The sequence below is a fragment of the Phalacrocorax carbo genome, chromosome 6 (assembly GCF_963921805.1).
Source record: "Phalacrocorax carbo chromosome 6, bPhaCar2.1, whole genome shotgun sequence".
Taxonomy (NCBI): Eukaryota; Metazoa; Chordata; class Aves; order Suliformes; family Phalacrocoracidae; genus Phalacrocorax; species Phalacrocorax carbo.
The window spans coordinates 61,007,272-61,024,611 of record NC_087518.1 but is presented as its reverse complement, the minus strand read 5'-3'; the positions used below and the strand labels follow the sequence as shown (position 1 = coordinate 61,024,611).

At 47.3% G+C, this 17,340-nt stretch overlaps 1 protein-coding gene across 2 annotated transcripts; it reads right to left on the bottom strand.

Moving 5' to 3' along the window:
• Positions 1-257: 257 nt before the first annotated feature.
• Positions 258-17,019, bottom strand: MFSD14A (major facilitator superfamily domain containing 14A). Of its 2 annotated transcripts, XM_064455585.1 has the most exons (13): positions 16,506-17,019; positions 16,350-16,419; positions 9,488-9,583; positions 8,291-8,353; positions 7,568-7,695; positions 6,344-6,458; positions 4,968-5,186; positions 4,572-4,685; positions 4,020-4,091; positions 3,292-3,404; positions 3,035-3,132; positions 2,281-2,444; positions 258-1,612 (listed from the first exon to the last, which is right to left on the bottom strand). In XM_064455585.1, exons 4-13 carry the CDS (start codon positions 8,315-8,317, stop codon positions 1,406-1,408), a joined length of 1,257 nt encoding a protein of 418 aa, XP_064311655.1. In that variant the 5' UTR covers positions 8,318-8,353; positions 9,488-9,583; positions 16,350-16,419; positions 16,506-17,019; the 3' UTR covers positions 258-1,405. The 2 variants fall into 2 exon arrangements, with proteins under 2 accessions (XP_064311655.1, XP_064311656.1); XM_064455586.1 differs by lacking the exons at positions 16,350-16,419; positions 16,506-17,019 and adding an exon at positions 14,014-14,245.
• Positions 17,020-17,340: the final 321 nt, after the last annotated feature.

Below are 17,340 nucleotides of genomic sequence, written 5' to 3'. Positions count from 1 at the left end.
ACAAACAGCAGCAGGAGGCAGAAACTGCCTGCTGCCGGCCGGTTTCTTGTAGCCTGTATCTGTTGCGGTCCTGATCCGTCAGGTCCGTGGCGCAACAGGCGGCAGCTGCCTGTGCTGCTGCGCAAAGGGAGAAGAGCAACGTGCTCGAGGCAGCCCTGTCGCTCAGGGGGCTGGGGCTGTGCGCCAGGCTTTTTCCCCATACCTGCTGAAGTGTAACACACAGACACTACAGAACTTCACCTACAATTATTTAAAAATTCATTAAAATATTCCACTTTATTAACAGTATATTTACATAATTTTTTTTCCTGCTCTTGGTCAACCATGGTGCATGTTGAAAGGTAAAAAAAGCATTAAGCAATAACCACAAGATGAAAACATTTTAAACCTATACAATACCTTTTATACACAAATTTATACAAAGGAACACTTAAATAATACAACTGGACACAAAAATATACACTTTTAGAGAAATTCACATCAGTAATTGTATAAAGCTCTCTTCTGTACTAAGGGTCCTGAAAATCTCGGACTAAAACATTAGCTCTGTAATGCAAAAGGGTTACTGTGACAGTCCTCAAAGGCCACTATATCGCACACGGGCATATTCAAGGCTATCAGCTTATAGTTCAGTCTGTGTATTCAAGTTTTGAGGTCCTTTATGATTACGCAAACATCAGAAATATAGTGGTATAATAAACGGTACGTAGGAAAGCAGCGTTTTAGAGCCAATATTAAAATCTGTAGGCTCAAAACGCCCACTTTCTTAATACTTAAACAAGTGTTTGATACTACCGTTTATTCAAAAATAGAAAGAGTAAATGCACTTACATAAAAATAACTTTTACTGTTCAGCAAGCGTGCTCATGTGATTTTTATATTAGTACAAACTTAAACAACAAAACCTGCCATATGACTTAAAAATAAACAATACCAACTCACCTTCTCCCTACTTGAGTACATTTACATTAAGGCTTTGAATCATCCGACCCAAGAGTTTGCGACGTTAAGAGGAACGGGTCGACAGGGATGCCAGAATGTCTCACTGAGACTTCGTAGCATGGCTAAGTTAAAGCTCGCCACCTTAAGGAAACAGAAGGACACATGCTCATGCCTTGATGCTATGCCTTGTTGTCGCTGAACTAGGCTGTAAAGTGTAGTAACAGTATTTCATGGCAAGAGACACGTATGTAACAGTGGTTTTAAAATCAATTATTAATTCGATGGCAACATCTTTGGAGAAACTCCTTTTTTTTTCCTTTTTAATTCTTACAAGTTTCATGCAGAAAGATACTTCTTAAGAATGCCTTAAGAAATGAAATTTTCTGACGGAACTGGAATGTGTATCCCAAACTGCTGCTTAAAAAAACAAAAAAAAAGTCTAAAAGCTCTTGCTGGATTTTTGTCATACGTTTGTATCTTGCAATAATGGTTCTTTAGCTTCGCCAGGAGCCTGCGGGCTGTGGGGGTGGCCGTGGCTGCCACAGTGTTTCTTCCAGTTGCTGGATCGTACGTTTAGGTTTGTATGTTCGGGAATGAACAAGGCAACAAGTAGTGCCAAGAGCACAGAGCACGCTCCAAACAGGAATGGGGGACCGGGAATGATGGCGTTCTGAAAAGAACAACAGTAACACCACAATGTATTAACAAACCTTTAGACACGCGGTAACAGGCTGCAATAGCTCACTGCACACGTTTCGAGCGGGAAGAACTTTTGCTCCCCTCGCCAAGACAGTAGCTGGCCCGATACGGAGTGTTTTTGGGGAAACAGGGCAAGGACGTGGCATCCCGAGCCTTGGGAGAGGGAGCACAGGGTTCTTAGTAATGCAGGCCACCCTCCTGTTATAGGGCGAGTTCTTGCTGCTGAGGTTCCTCAACAAATCAGTATCCACTAGGAACTAAAGAAATATAGAGCCCTTGGTTAAGAGACTAAAGCACAACAAAACAAAAACCTGTGAAAGGTAGCGACCATGTCGGGGAGACAAGGCGGGTGCTGTAGTTACTCAGCCATCCTCCCTCAGTCTAGTCTCCTTACAAGGGTCATCACTGGTCTAATTACAATCAATCAGCTGTAGCTCTTTGGAAGTTAAACTAAGCCTTACCATCCAGTTAAAAACAAACAGCCCCCCCCACGAGCGAGTTCAGAACCTCTTTTTACACACTCCATTTGCAGCTAGCGTAACGGGATGTACTGCCGCAGCGTACGCAAGGACTGGTGGGCACACGAGCCCTGCCTGGGTTCGTTCTTTTTTTTTTCTGGCATTAGCAAAAGACACGTACCTGTTGTAAGTGGTATTGTGCGACCACACCACCTCCTGCCGGGGATTCAGGCATGGGGAGTTCGTTCAGTTCAACATGAAATATGTAGAATATAAAACCATAAAGTGCTGGGCCCAAACCATTGCAGAGTCCTCGAATCCCTGTTATCATCCCTTGAACAACACCTGGGAAGAGCAAATACACTGTTTGCTAGCTGTATTTAGCCATAAGCCATTAAAAACTTAATTAGATATGAACAGCTCAGTAACACCTGATTCGTGTCTTCAAACCAATGGAGGCAGGGAAGCTGCTCTAAGCGGCGGTGCACATGGGGCAGCCGTAAACAAGGGGTGCAGAAAATAACGGCCACGCCAGTACAGTCGGGCGGTTTCCCGTCTCCCTCCAGGCACAGGGTAGCACGCATATAAAGATATAGATACAGACCCAATCCCCTTGCCGGCACTGTCTCACACAGGGGAGAAAGCCCTGGCTGCAACCTGGGCAACTAAGCCAACGTTCATCAAAAGTGAGGAAAATAAACAGCGTATTAAGTCTGCGAAATGTTCTGCTACTGTTGGGCCCCGGTGACTGTTCCCCCTCTGTGCCAGAAGGCTGTGATCCGCATGGATTTTAACATTCTGGGGCCTGGGCTCAGGCGCGTGGGCGACCCCGTGCCAGGATTCAGCCTGACCACCTGGCGCTATTACATCACCCTGACATGTCCGTCTGCACAGTATTCTCGGACTAGAATTCATAGTATTAGGACAAAACCCACCCTGCTGGTCAGCATCAGCCGTTCGGGAAACCAGCGCGCTGACAGCTGGGAAAGTAATACTGGACATGGCTGCAACGGCTCCGGCTGCCCACATCATCCTGCAAAAGACACAGACCCGAAGTAACCGCTCTGCCCTTGCCACGCACCGACGCGCCTGTGGAACGGACACGCGCCCGCGCTTCCGCGTCTCCCCTGGATCAAGGATCCAAGGTAGAAAAACAGCGTGTCGGTCAAATAGGGAAAAGAAATGTACATACCACGGCTCTGATCCAAAGCCATACCACGCCAGCTGTAGTATTTGAAATCCCAGGCCCAGTAGGATGGTATTTTTATTTCCAATGGACCGCATAAGTAAACTCAAAACTATTGTCTGACATGGGGGGGGGGGGGGGGGGGGGGAAGTAAAAAAAGAAAAATCAGGAGAAAAACGGTTTATTCGAAACATTAAATACATGCAGATAAATTAATACATCTAAAAAGCAACAAAAGCACCTCAGAATATTTTATTCTAAATGTTAAATAAATGCAAATCAATTTTAAAAAGCCAAGTAAAATGCTCCAAAAGCAGTATTTGCCAAGTATTCAGGAGCCTCCACCAAAACACCAGCGCAGCAACCATTTAGCACGTCGTATGAACAAACCGCCGCCCCAAAGGATTTCGCTTTCCTGCCACAAACCGCTTTGGATATTAATGGACCAAACCCTGGCTGCCGAGCTGATTTTTTCACCCAAGTGAAAGAGCGAGCGTTCGTCACTTGTTAGGGGCTTAGGAAAGCAGCCCGGGGAAAGGCGAGTGCCCTGTGAGGTGCCCCCTGCCCGGGGTGTCCCTGCTCAGGCGGGGGCCCTGCACGAGATGAGCTCCCGAAGCCCGTCCGACCCCCGCCACTCTGGGATTCTGGGATTCCTGGAGCCGCAGCGTTAGTTCCCCACAGCGCTTGGCTCTTCCGAAGTTACCCGATCCAGGGCAGGCATAGCAGTACCTCACCTGTGCAATAATGGAGAGAATCCCCAGGACTGCTATAAATGCTGCAACGCTTTCCGATGAAAATCCCATTATCTGTGTGGAAAAAAGGCATTTTGATTATTAACGGTAAACCGCGTTTGGGGATGTCGCAAACATCAGTGGGAGAACACACAATGACCAGGATTATTCAACTCCTCCCTAACTTAAAAAAAAGTTGTGTTTTTTTTTTTTTTTACATTAAATCGAGCGAATATACAAAACTAAAGGGGCACGAATAGAAAACGAGTAAATGGTTCCCTCAAAAAATAAAACACAAATTTAACATAGTGAGTCTCGTAGTCCAAGGATATTGCAAATGATAAAAATACAAGAAACTCATTTTTATGACTCATTCATCTCTCCCTTCTCTTTTTGTTTCTCTAAAAAGAGACAAAAGCAGAACAGCAAGAGAACTTATATCAGCCGCTGGAAGCTTTTAAATTACACTAGTTATCTCTACTTTCTGTACTAATTCAGCAGGACCGAGAACCTTCTATAAATTTTGTTCCCATGCGTATGAAAAGGTTAAGTTACCTGTCTGAGGTATAGGAAGAAGCTGGAATATTGACCTGCCTCTGGGAGGTAGGAAAGAAAGACTGTTATGCAGATGAGCAGCACAACTGAGTCCTGGCCGACCTTCTTCAGTGACTACGGCAAGAAAAAAGTATTACAAAACATTTAATCCTCGTATTCAGAAAAGCATACCTAACAAGAACCTGAAAAGTATGTCAAATCAACCAAGCTTTTATGGTTAATGGTGGTACCACCAGAACAATACTTAGCAAAAGCATTATCAGCAACGCGAGGTTAAACTTGAAAAACACATGGGCTTTGTTTTTCAAGCTCAAGACATAGTAAATTCAGTCTGTTCCCTGACTGGAAAGCTCAGCATTTCCAAGTAACAAAATATTCCACATTTAAATAGCGTACTGCAAAAGGGTCGGCCTGCTCCCACGAAATGGGTGCTCCCCAGGACGCCGGCCTCATCTTCTCTGGCAGCGATTCTGGTACAGCAACAAGAATGAAACAGATGTCCAGCAAGGCTATTGCCGTGGCCAGGACTACAACCAGGCTGTCTCCGTAGACACGACCGAGGTAGGCACCGATAGCGGGGCTGGTAACTAAACTTGCCGCAAAAGTTGCTGAGACCTAGGACAAATAACAGCTGGTAAGATTTCCAGTGACAAAAGCCCACGGTATTATTGCCCACTTCTCCTCATTTCCAGAAGCCCAACCATTTTCAACAGGTAATGATTAAAAGTAACCTTTTCCCTGCGACCGTGCGGTAGCAGCTGTGTATTCCAGAGACATCTTTCAAGAAAAACAATTTTGGGTTGGCTTTTTTTTTTTTGGTAACTGGACAGCAGTGCAAGGCCCATAGAACTCCTGCATGTACTGACACAATTAGGGTTAATTAACTACACTCTGCTGGTATCTCGGGGAAGCAATGAGCCACATTCAATCTTTGTATTAGTGAAATATGCGATGGCTGTTAAGAAAACCGTCACACGTGTCAAGGGCATATTAAATTTAATGTGCTGGCTAACCCGATGCAGTACAACGGATCCGCAGAAAGCAGTTTTCCCCTAACCAGCTGGCCTCGCTGTGGAAGCTGTTAACTTTAAAGCTAAAGGAACTTTCTCAGCAAATCTCAATCGCTGATGTGCGCAGGCAGAAGGAAACTATTTAGTTCTACACCCGTTGCTTTCGGCTCTTCCTGCTGAACATGATCGTGGATTCTGTATCCTGAATGCAACAAATAGTTCTGCTAATCCGTAACGCGCAGGGCTGCGAGGGCTCCCGAGATCTGGCAGGTGCCTGGGAGGCAACGGAGGAAACGGAGGCGAGCTGTGAGAACTTCAGGCAGGCGCGTTACTCAGCTACGTTTGTTCTGCACAAAGCGCAGCGGCGTGACTGGAGACACGGGCAGTTGCAGCCAAGGTATCGTACAGTGGCAGCTCCGAAAGGATCGGGAACAAAAGGTTTTATTTTTGAAAAGATGGCAGAGTGGTGCTAGTGTGAGAAACTACGGAGGCATAACCAGAGCCCCTCAAATTGCATCGGCAACACTGATGACAACTATTAAGACAGCCTGAAAGACACCTTCTAGCACGGTCATATTTTGTTGGGAGCAGAATAATCAAGAGATAAGGGCTGGATGGCAAGGACAAGTAAACAGAAAGCCCTGACTCCAAACTAAAAATCAACCTGCCAGAGAAGAAACAAAAATACAGTCTTGAAAAGATTCACCTACTGAAGTGTTTAACACTGAATAGCATAGGAACAGAGCCAAAAAAAATACCTACCAAACCATAGGCCATGCTTCTTTCATGTTCTTGGGTTATGTCTGCTACATACGCAAAAACCACAGAAAACGTCACTGCAAAAACTCCAGAGACAGAGATAACGGCGAAGTACCACCTAAGAACATCACAGAAAAATCAGAACAGCTACGCAGAAACAACAAGTCGCGATTTACAATCCAAGTACAGTTCAACAGTAAGTCACCCTGTCCAGTTTTTCCTGACAAATATTAAGATAAACTTGGACAAAGGCAATGTGAATGTGTCTCGATAGCGGCGTGCCGTTCCCCCTTAGCACACCGCACACGGAGATAAACAACAGAATTCTGTAACATCTACAAAAAGCTGCTGCGATTAAGTCCTTCTAGGAAACGAGGTGTTAGGCTAACTGATGGGACCTCTCTCACCCAGAGCAAATTAGGAACCTCAGTGTGTTGGGAATCTGGTCACCGAGAGGTGTCAACGCGAGCCCCGCCTTTGCGCTATAAACACTAGCGCTCATCGTGTGAAACACTCACCTACCCTTAGAAACGAGCTACTTCCCAGAAAAGGGATGAAGAATCCACGCACGATCCGCGTGACCGGCGAGAGCACGGCAAAGGCTCGGGGAGCTGCCTGACCAGCCGGCTCTGCCCCGCGTCAGCGCAGCCTGGGTTATTTCAGCTACGCCCCCGGGGGCAGCGGGCGGGCGGGCCAGCAACACCCAGAGTTCTGACGCACGCACTACCTGGGGAGCCTACATGCCAGTGAGGAGCTTACCGAGTCGCGCACAGCGTGAAACCTGCTGGATCTTAAAGCCTGAGAAACAGAAGCCTAGAACTGCAGCAACACTTCAGGTTACACGTGGTCGCCTTCTGCAGCAGCCAGCGCTAGGAAGACTTTTTGTTTCTGCACAGCTGGTTAGTATTGGGGTGATACGGCCACAACAAAGACCTGCACAGTTTACTGGACAGCATTCTAATATCTTTTGCAAATGTGCTGAAGGAGGAAGCGGGGCCTAGAGCAGAGCTCAGAAACAGCGGGTCCTAAAATCCTGACCAAGGCGTTTGGCCTCATGGCAGCTCCTTCAGTTTGACTCTGTTCTCCCAGCTTTGAACCAAGTGATACAAAAGCCTCAACCTTCCACGAAGCCAGAAACAATATTTTAGCCACGAACCCAGAAACAATACGCATTTTACAGCAACCTTGACAAGGAACAGCAAATCCAGCGTGAAATGATTCACTAACCATGGGCTGATCTTCATTAGTGGTATCGGTGCACAGGTGAAAAATACTGTTAGCAGCAAGAAGGACTTTCGCCCCCACACGTCGGACAGGGCACCTATGAGCGGGGCACTGAGGAACGATAATAAGCCCTAAATGAAACAAAACATTTTAAGTTAGTACTAAGCAGTTAGAGTTGTGATAGCCGACCGTGTCACAGTCTGACAGCAGGCTGGGCTCTGTTTTTAATTAAGTTGACAATTACAGTGCAACACATCACAGGCACTATGGTCAAGCGTCACTGATCATCTGTCCCGTGCCTGGTTACATAAAATTTGAGATTTGTTACCTCAGAGCCACACAATCCCAAATGCAGATGATCCAGTCATTCCAGCAGTTTTATAGTTTGTAGAATTCACAGAAACATAAGTAATTGGAAATACCCTACTGCAGCAACCAGCGCCACGTGAAAAATTCTCAAATTTTAGCACCGTGCCTGTCATTTGGGATTAATCAGCCACCTTTTCATTTGCTGAACCCAAACAGCAGGTACAGACCAAACAATCTCTTACTAGAATTAAAATTATACATATTTGGCGTTTTAGCAATGATTTATTCCCGTTTTATTTATACTGTGAAAGCTATATTGAAAGACCTCTTGAATGCCTCTCTCAGCTGGCAGTCACCCCTATATTCCTCCCACCATTCACTTTAAATTCTACTTGTGATTAACTTTTGCCACCTTACCTTTACTCCTTGAATTAGACCATTCATTAGAAATGTATGTTTTGGGAAGGTTTCATGCAAAACCTGGGGAAGAAATACAAATGCTGTCATTTACACAATATTAACCATAAATATTGCTAATGATGCACCCAACTTCTACCACTTGTGCCGCTCACACCCACGCTAGTTTTGTATTTTCACAGAATGTAGAGAAAGAAAAAAAGACACACCATAAATAATCTATTTCATCTTTAATTCCCATGGGAGGTACTTAGAGTTCAGTTTTACTTGTCAGAGGCCTCAGTTCTCTCAGCACTCTGGGAAGGATTCACGTCATCCAACTTCAGTGTCTGAATCTACACAGACCACAGAGAACCCAGAAAATGACCTCAGCCCATGATCTCCACGTGTCATCTGCCGGGCGCTGGGGGGAGAGAGGAGCGACACCACCACCACTCCGAAGAGCCAAGCTACACAGGTCAAGCAGGCACCTCTCTCGGCCTGACCTGCGTTACGCCAGACGGATTCCACACGCTGACCGAAGTGCGGTTTGTGTCAGAGAGACTGGTCGTGGTTAACAGCAGCTTACAGAGCCGCACCGCGCTGCCTTTTAGGTGGGGTTGTCTTGGAGATCTTTAAGCCTTCGCTCCTTTTAATTTTAAGCATGTGTCACTCTCAAAGATTAAATCCAAATGGAAAGCAACCAACTACACTGGAAAATAATTTGGTACGAACACACTGGTGTGACTGTCTCGCTAATCACAGGGAAGCCCCGACTGGTGTAACAGGGTCTGCGCTCTGAAGCTTGCGTTCGAAGCACAGCTGGGTCAGCAAAGCCAGGTCATCTCCCTACCTACACACACCCGCTTGCGTAATTTTACCAAATTTCAAGTGCATTTTCCGTCCTTATATTTGTAATGTGCCAACTTTTCATAGCATCTTGAAAGGAGAGATCATTTCCTTACTGTCATACTGGTTTCAAGTCAGAAAATACTTCCATGTAAGCTTTAGTGCTAGCAGACTTGCACACAAACAGCTGTGCTGCATCCTTACACTGCTTTAACGAAATAATGGTAAATTCCCGATTCCATGTAAAAACACAAAGCTTTTCACCAGCACAACAGAGCAGCTCAATGATACGTGATTTTCATTTTCAGCGCCTTTGCAGTAACTGCCCCACTCCCACACCGCCAGGAAAAGCTCAAGCGCGTCACTCACCACCAGCGTGGGCGCCGTCAAGAGTCCCCAAGCAAAAAACTCCAAGAAGATCACTATAACGGCGTGGTAGACACTGGGTGAACCTATCCCTTGAGGCTAAAACAAGAGAAAAATCAGGTGGTTAAAACATCGAGCAATCTATCACAGTCCTGAGAAATGCACCTGAACACTAGAAGCAGAAGGATTAAGAAATGAAACAGGACTCAAACCGTAAGAGCAGGGTTACTCCTTACTCGAGCTAACTGGTACTGAGCGAAATTCCTTTTTTAACCCTTTGCTCCTAAAGTCCTGAAGTGTCTTAATCCTCCGCAGAGTACAAAGCGTGCTCCCATCTTGAAAGGAAAAATAAACTACTTATAGTGCCAGTCTGGAAAACAAGGATGCTACTGAAAGCGGAAACAGACTCTTCTTTGGATAATTAATTTCTTTTCCTTGAGAAAAATGCTTAGGCCCACACAATGCTGCATGGAAATAAAGTTTTCATTATTTCAAAACATGGTAGCGTTTACACTCGGCTTCCCCAAAGTCTAACTACCTGGCCTATCAAACATCTTTATAGTCCTTCTGTTACTAAAAGGCACTGTGGCTACATACAAAGCTTGGAGAGCTCTAAACCAGGAAAGAGAAACTGAAATAACAAACGCCAGAAGCGAATCTTAAGAACAGCACCGACTTCCCAAATACTCAGCGCAGGCCTGTTCGCTACAACGTGCTTCAGTTGTAGGAAGAGATCTGGGTAGAAGATGTGAAACAAGGAACTTCCAGTTCTTCCGTGATTTAGTATAATCAGAGGTAGATTTTGAGGAGAACAAAAAGAGCATGGGCGGGACAACCGGCTCCACTCACACGGTCTGTCAATGCCACCCTGTCAAACAACATGCCACAGCTCATCAGCTGCAAATTGAGGAAACGGAGCATGAATTATTTTCATAGGAAGGTAGGATGAATAACTCATCAGAAATCTCATATGCATTCTTGAAGCTTCGAAGCGCTGCCTTAACATCTACTTCCCTGGCTTTGCGCACGGGTCAGTTAGTAGGAGAGCGGCACCGATTCGATTGGACCTAGGACTCATACTGAGCAAACACACGCAGGCTAAGGTCCTCAGCTGCTTTTCAGGAGGGCTCAGGGCGATCTTACCAACATGCGTAAATATCTGACAGGAGGGTCCAGGCGACACAGCCAGACTCTTCTCAGAGGCCACAGTGACAGGACTGGAGGCACACACTGAAATTCTACTTAAACCTTGAGCAGAACCAGCCCCTGGGAACAGGGCACCCACTGAGGCTGTGGAATCTCCACCCCACAAACTCTGACCGACACATCCCTGAGCAAACGGCTCCAGCTGACCCTGTCCGGGGAAGAGAGCAGGTAGTGGGGTTAGAGGTGTTCACAAGTGCTCTCCAACCTCAAACACAACACAGTTTTAAGCTTCAGTTTGGTAATACTAGAGCCTTTCTTTTATTACAAGATTTATGCAAGCCATACCCAGCTCTTCTTTCCATATTCCAATATTTCCAAGACAGAAACAAAAATGAGCCTTCTTAACAGCTGTAGGAAATAAACACAGAAAACCACACTGGCCATTCACCCCTATTGCTAGAAAAGATCATACTTTTCAAAAGTAACCATATCAATACATAAAAGGTGAGCTACAGAAGCACCTCAGCACTGTGCTATATATACAATTCCTTTCCCTTTCCACCCACGACCCTTAACTTAAGTTTCATGTTAAAAATCCAGCTCTGCACAAACCATAAGTAACAATGTTAGCTGTTTGGCTCAGTCTGATACAGAAAATCAGGCTCACTCTGACAGTCCCCAGATTCCGACAAGCTAATGGCTTGTCACCCCCCAAGGTATTACAGATGGTGAGGTGGGAGTCACGAGCCATCCCTGTCCCTCCAAGCACCAGGGGTCAAAAGCACCTCCGTTCTGTTCACATAGAGCAAACACGGGCTCACCAGCCTACGGCTGCCCCTACGCCACCTGCATCCCCTCCGGGCAGCGACTCAGAGATCACACGCACAAACCAGAGCAGCAGGATGAAGCCAGTGGCTGTCCTGCACAAACCATCGGTGATTTTAGAGGCACCCAAGCGGGCGACTGCCGCCCTCTGCCATGTCATCCAGCTGTAAGCAACACGATCAGGGGTTTCCATTACACTGGCAGAGGCAAACAGGAGTGACATTTAGATCACTAGGGTTAAACTTCCTTGCTTTCTTGTTGCTAATGCTCACTTATCACAGGTACTGTTACTTGTTCTTATGTAAAAAAAAAAAAAAAAGTAATTCAGTCACATTTAGATCATCACCTCTATAGCTGTTTTTAAAGATGGCTGCTACTATAAAGTAGCAAAAATACTCCTGAGGTGGAAGGGAGAAGGAGATTAATAAGCGGTTACATCAGAGTGTATTAAGATACGTTATGCACACTCAGTCCGCAAGACTTAAGTGCCAGTGTGGTGGCCCGTCCTACCCCAGCACGTAGAGCGCAGGTGTGGGGTACTCAGCTCTGCCCCGCTGCGCTTTACAAACTGGCTGATGAATAACCAAAGTGCAACCAAGTCAGAAGGCCTTACACCTGGGGATAAAAGGCGCAGAGCCTTTGTGTGAACAGCCTGCAACTGAGATGTTCCGTCACGGTAATGGCAACCCTCCTCTGCAACCGCATAGCCAGAGCAGAGTATCTGTGTTTGGGAAAATCTGTGGCACAAAACAGCACTCAAGAATGGCCCTTTCTCTCGTTAGGGAGAAAGCTTCCCTAACTGAACACTTTGTACTATCATCAGTCGTGCCAGTGCCAGAGAGCGTATGTGCCAGGCAACCCCCTGAACACCTTCTTACCACTTATCGCCAATAAATTAAATGGACCGAAGTTCCCCATCAGTAAACTCTTTCTGCCTGTGACTCTGCCTCATTGATCAGCTGTATATTCTTGCTGGCAAGAGAGTCACACAGTTTTCTGTGATGTCAAATAGTTTCAAAATAAACCAATCAGGCTGGAAACTCTACACTTGCATGGTTGATTAATTTGATTTACATTACTGGTTTGCCAGCTGGAGACATTCAAGACACGGGCCATCTTCATTTGCCTGTTTCCCATAATGTCACATAGTGTGTTGGGCAATCAAAGAAACTAAGGAGACTGAGCGCTGACAACTAATTAAACGTTTCAGCAAACATTAAAAAAAAAATCTAAGCATAAAGTTTTTGCTGCCATTATAAAGAATACTGTTATACCAGACTTCATAACTTTAAAAATTAATTTAAAACAAATAAATTTCCAAAACATTTATTTGAAGGCAGAAAATATCGCAAGCTGGCATTTTTGTTACCTAACACCAATCCACGTACCTTCAACTAATGTTTAAAGCCCACTTTTCCACTGTTTTAGAAACAACTGAAAATCGTACAGAACTCATGCCAGTCTGCACTCTGCTTTTGAAACTGGTGGTGAGAAACACTGAACGCAGCACCGAAAGCATCACCAAGTGCAGTTATTATAACATCCTTTCTCCTCTCTTGGCAAAAGAAAGTTGAAGTTGAGAGAGAAAGAACGCTTGGAAATGTGTTGTATTTTAATCAATGATTACTCCAGAGAGAAATCCTGAAGCACCACGTCCCCTGGGTAACAGCATTTCCTCTGCTTCTATTAACTCATTCTAAAATATTTGCATTTAACATTTGCACACAGCAATCTCGTGTGTTTCTAGCTTTACAAAGAGCACGAAAACCTGTCCTGAAGAACATCAGCGTCCATCACTGGAATTGGTTTTGCTTCTTACCATAGAGCAATCCAGACAGTTGGTCACCAGCTCGACGGCCAGCTCTGGTGACTCTGACACCTCCCTCCTTTCCATTATATACAGACCGAAGGGACACCGGCAATTTGGTCTGGCAAAGATGCCTCTTTATTTGAAGAGCGCACATCAAAGCCACACAGTTACACAGTGGAAAACAAATCTATGGGCGGCGGTACATAGGAAGTAACGCTCCTCATCCATAAAAAAACCAAGCTGCAACAGCCCAAACACTTGGCAGCTTCCTTTCTTTTCAAAATCTAGGTATTTAAGAGGAAGCAATGCAGTGGGAGGGCACTGCAAGACACTTTTTCCAGGCACCCCTCCTCTGACGCAAGGGCTCGTCCCGTTCCGTCCCGGGCCGAGGGGACGCGGCTGCTGCCGCCGCGATCCCGCAGCCCGTCTGTCCGTCCGTCCCGCACCGCCAGGTCCTCCTCGCTCCCCCTCCGCGCGGCACGGTCTGGGCCGAGCCTGCCTGAGCCGCGGCGACCTGTGTCCAACTCCCGAGGCGGCACGGCGGTGCACGCCTGCTCCCGAGCCCCCCGAAATCGCCGACAAAGCGCGTTCGCGGCGAGGACGGGCAGCAGCCTGACACCCCTACAGGTGTCCGCAGGGCTGCCGGCCGGCCCCGCGGCTCCACAAAACAGACCGAGACCCGCGGCCGCGCGCAGCCCGGACCCCCGCCGCCGCCGCCGCCCCCCGGCCCGGCCCCGCCCGGCCTCACCGTCCCGCCGTCCTTAATGATGATCTTCTTGGCCAACATGATGCTGCGGTTGACGGCGCGTTTCTTCTTCTTCCCCCCCTGGGTCATTTTACCATCGTACGGCCCCGGGGGGGAGCGGGGGCAGCAGCGGACCCTCCCGGCAGCCCGGCCTTCCCCTCGCCTCGCCTCCCCGCGCGGCCGCCGCCTCCCCTCACGCACCCGGCGCCATCTTGGCTGCCCACCCCCGGCCACGGGCGCTGCCGGCGCCGCGCATCACGCGATCACCCCATTGGCCGGCGCCGGTCACGTGGGCGGGAAGCCCCGCCCGCCCGCCTCCCTTCCTTCCTTCCCGCGCCACGGGCGGGCCCCGCCGCCGCTGGGCAGAACCGAGCACCGTGAAACATAAGGGGAAGCGGCCGCTGCCAGGGGCCGGCGGCTCGCGCTGCCCAGAGCCCCGCCGCCCCTCCCTCTCCTGACACACGGGGGGTTTCACAGAACCCCAGACTGGTGGGGGCTGGCAGGGCCCTCTGGGGCTCACCCCGTCCCACCCCTGCTGGAGCAGGCACCCCCAGAGCAGGGGCACAGGGCCGCGTCCAGGCGGGGGGTGAATGTCTCCAGGGAAGGGACCCCACAGCCTCTCTGGGCAGCCTGTGCCCCTGCTCTGGCACCCGCACAGGGAAGGGGTTTGTCCTCATGTTCAGGGGGAACTGCCCGTGTTCCAGCTTGTGCCCGTGGCCCCTTGGCTTGGCGTTGGGCACCGCTGGAAAGAGCCCGGCCCCATCCCCCTGACACCCGCCCTTCAGGTATTGACAAGTATTGACATGAATTAACAAGTGTTCTGGGCCACTCCCGCCCCTCAAGAGCCCCCGTGTGTCACAAACCTCTGCCAGCATTGACCCCCCAAGGTTGTAGCCGAGCCTGACGGGTGATTCCCAACCCTTTCCTCCCACCCTCTGCTGGTTGCAGGGCCTGGAAAAGGGGCCAAAAAAAGCAGTTCCTACCAGACAGACCTGCAAGACATCAGAAGACACTTCTAGAGCCAAAGTACAAAAGCACAGATTTAACCCATCTTAAAAATCCAGCTTGGAGACATTCTGCTTTCTTACTCTCAAGTTTTAAAACTGAGCTGATGAAAGCTTTGACAGCTTTCAAGGGGCAGGCCGTTTCAGGTTCCCATTTACCACGCAGCCTGCACATAATAAGAGGGATCAGCTTTCCCAAAGCATTGCACCCACTAGCAGGGAAAATCTTTTAGAAACATGTACTATTATTGTTAATTATTCTGTACCTTATAGTTTAATTTCCCTCACCCTGATGTCTGGCAGCACTAAGCAGCAACACCTGTCCACATCCTGTCCTATTATGCTCATGGTCCCAGTCACAACTCCACAGCCATAGCCACATACCAGTCTTTTCCAGTTCTCCTTCACTCAGTCCACCTTCCAGCCCTCTAACTGCACATCCCTGTCTCCCCAGCTCCCGCAACATCCCAGCTTCCCCCAAAACCTCAGCCACGCATTAACATCTCCCCCGTCCCTACAGGCCGGGCGGCTGCTACATGGAACCTCAGCCGTAACGAACCGACCTCTGCACTGGCTCCCCTACAGCGCAGGTACCCCCATCACAACAAAGGGGTGTAAATCGCTGCTGGAGATCACGTGGGCTTAAGTTAAACTGTCAGCCTTGAGACCAAGGCTCAAGGCTTATCTGATCATAATCCAGCTTTTAAGGAATTTAGAATTTCCTGAGGCGTAACCCTACTCCGGCCAATGGATCTACTCTGGTCTCACAGCGAGACAAAGCCAAGGAGGCTCTGGCTCACGACATGACAAAGTGTGGATCTACAGGGCTACACACAGGGAAAAAGGATGTTTGCAGCGATTGCTATTATCAGTCACGCATTACAAGTCTTAATAAGTTACAGCAAGTATGTGACAGTTCTGTTCCAGGGCTTCTCACCCCTTCTACTGGAAAAGGCGAGGGGTCCTAAAATTTTGGCATGGTGTCAAGTCTGCTCCTTGGAGAGAGTGCTGTTACATTTTGGTGGGAAAGGCGCGTACATGACGTGGGGAACTCACGAAAAAAGTTAACACAATACGCCTCACAGAGACGCTTTGTAACTAGACTGATAAAACAGCTGTTTTTCCATCCACACCTTTACATTAGACCAACCCCTGTTATTGATGTCAGTATCCCAAAATAAACGCGTCTTAAATATCAAGTTTGCTCATGTAGGCTGAGCAGACAATTCAAGAAAGAATTCCTAAATTTAGAATAAACTCCAGATAAATATGACTTGCTTTTGCTGTCAGGAATCTCAGCCAGCTACACTTTTTCAAATATCAAACCCCACTTACCTACGTAAGTCCTGACATAATCCGCTCTGTCATTATTTAACTGAGAGACAAACTCCTGATAGTTAATCTCCTGAAGAAGAGAAACAAAAATTGTCTGTTATATCCAAACACCTGTGGTGTTCAACCCTCTATACAAAGTAAATGCAGAAAAAGTACCTGCTAGCTGTAGAAGACATTACCATCTCTTTGGAAGCAGAATGGAAACGGACAGAGTATTCATCATCTCCCCGGGGAAACCCTTGATTCTAAAGCAAAGACAGACGATGAATTCGATGGTTTCAGCTAAGACTCCTACAGATTGCTTTTAGGCCGAACTCAAATAACGCTGTCCCTAGCATCCCAGTACTCCGTACCAGCTATGATCCTTTGGTTAGCTGATGAATAATTCACTTCTGTCACCTACTGGCCAAAAAATTTCAGTTTAAATCAGGCTGCATGTGATCACTAAGACCAGAGCAGAACTGACAACAGCAACTGACAGAAATGAAGAGTCCTGAAAATTATCGCTGCACAGCTGGTGAGATGACCTGATTTTAAGATATATATCTCTGGAAAGGACAGGGAAATTTGTTATCCACCATCTATAGCAATGTGTTTGTGAACTCTGTTCGGGTCTTTGAGAGGTTATAAATTATAGCTATACAGAACCTCAGCTTCTAAATCGTAGCCTGGATCAACGGATTGTGTTGTATTCTAGAGGGTATATTGTACAGTACTTTCCACTGCTATCAAAATTAAGTATTTAAAACGGGTGGAAAAAGCTACTGAATCACTAGCGTGTGGCAAAACTCTTCTACAAAGGATTACAGTGTTTTACAATTGCACACCGTACTTGATACCCAGACACTCCCTACCACCTCCAGCTCAGGAACCGCAGTCCTGAATACGGAGATGAGGGGTTTCCAACCAGAAGAGAGCAGAGGCAGTCAGAAGAACGCTGCTGGAATGCGATTTACAAGAAGTCATGATACAGAGGTCAAAAAGAAGCACT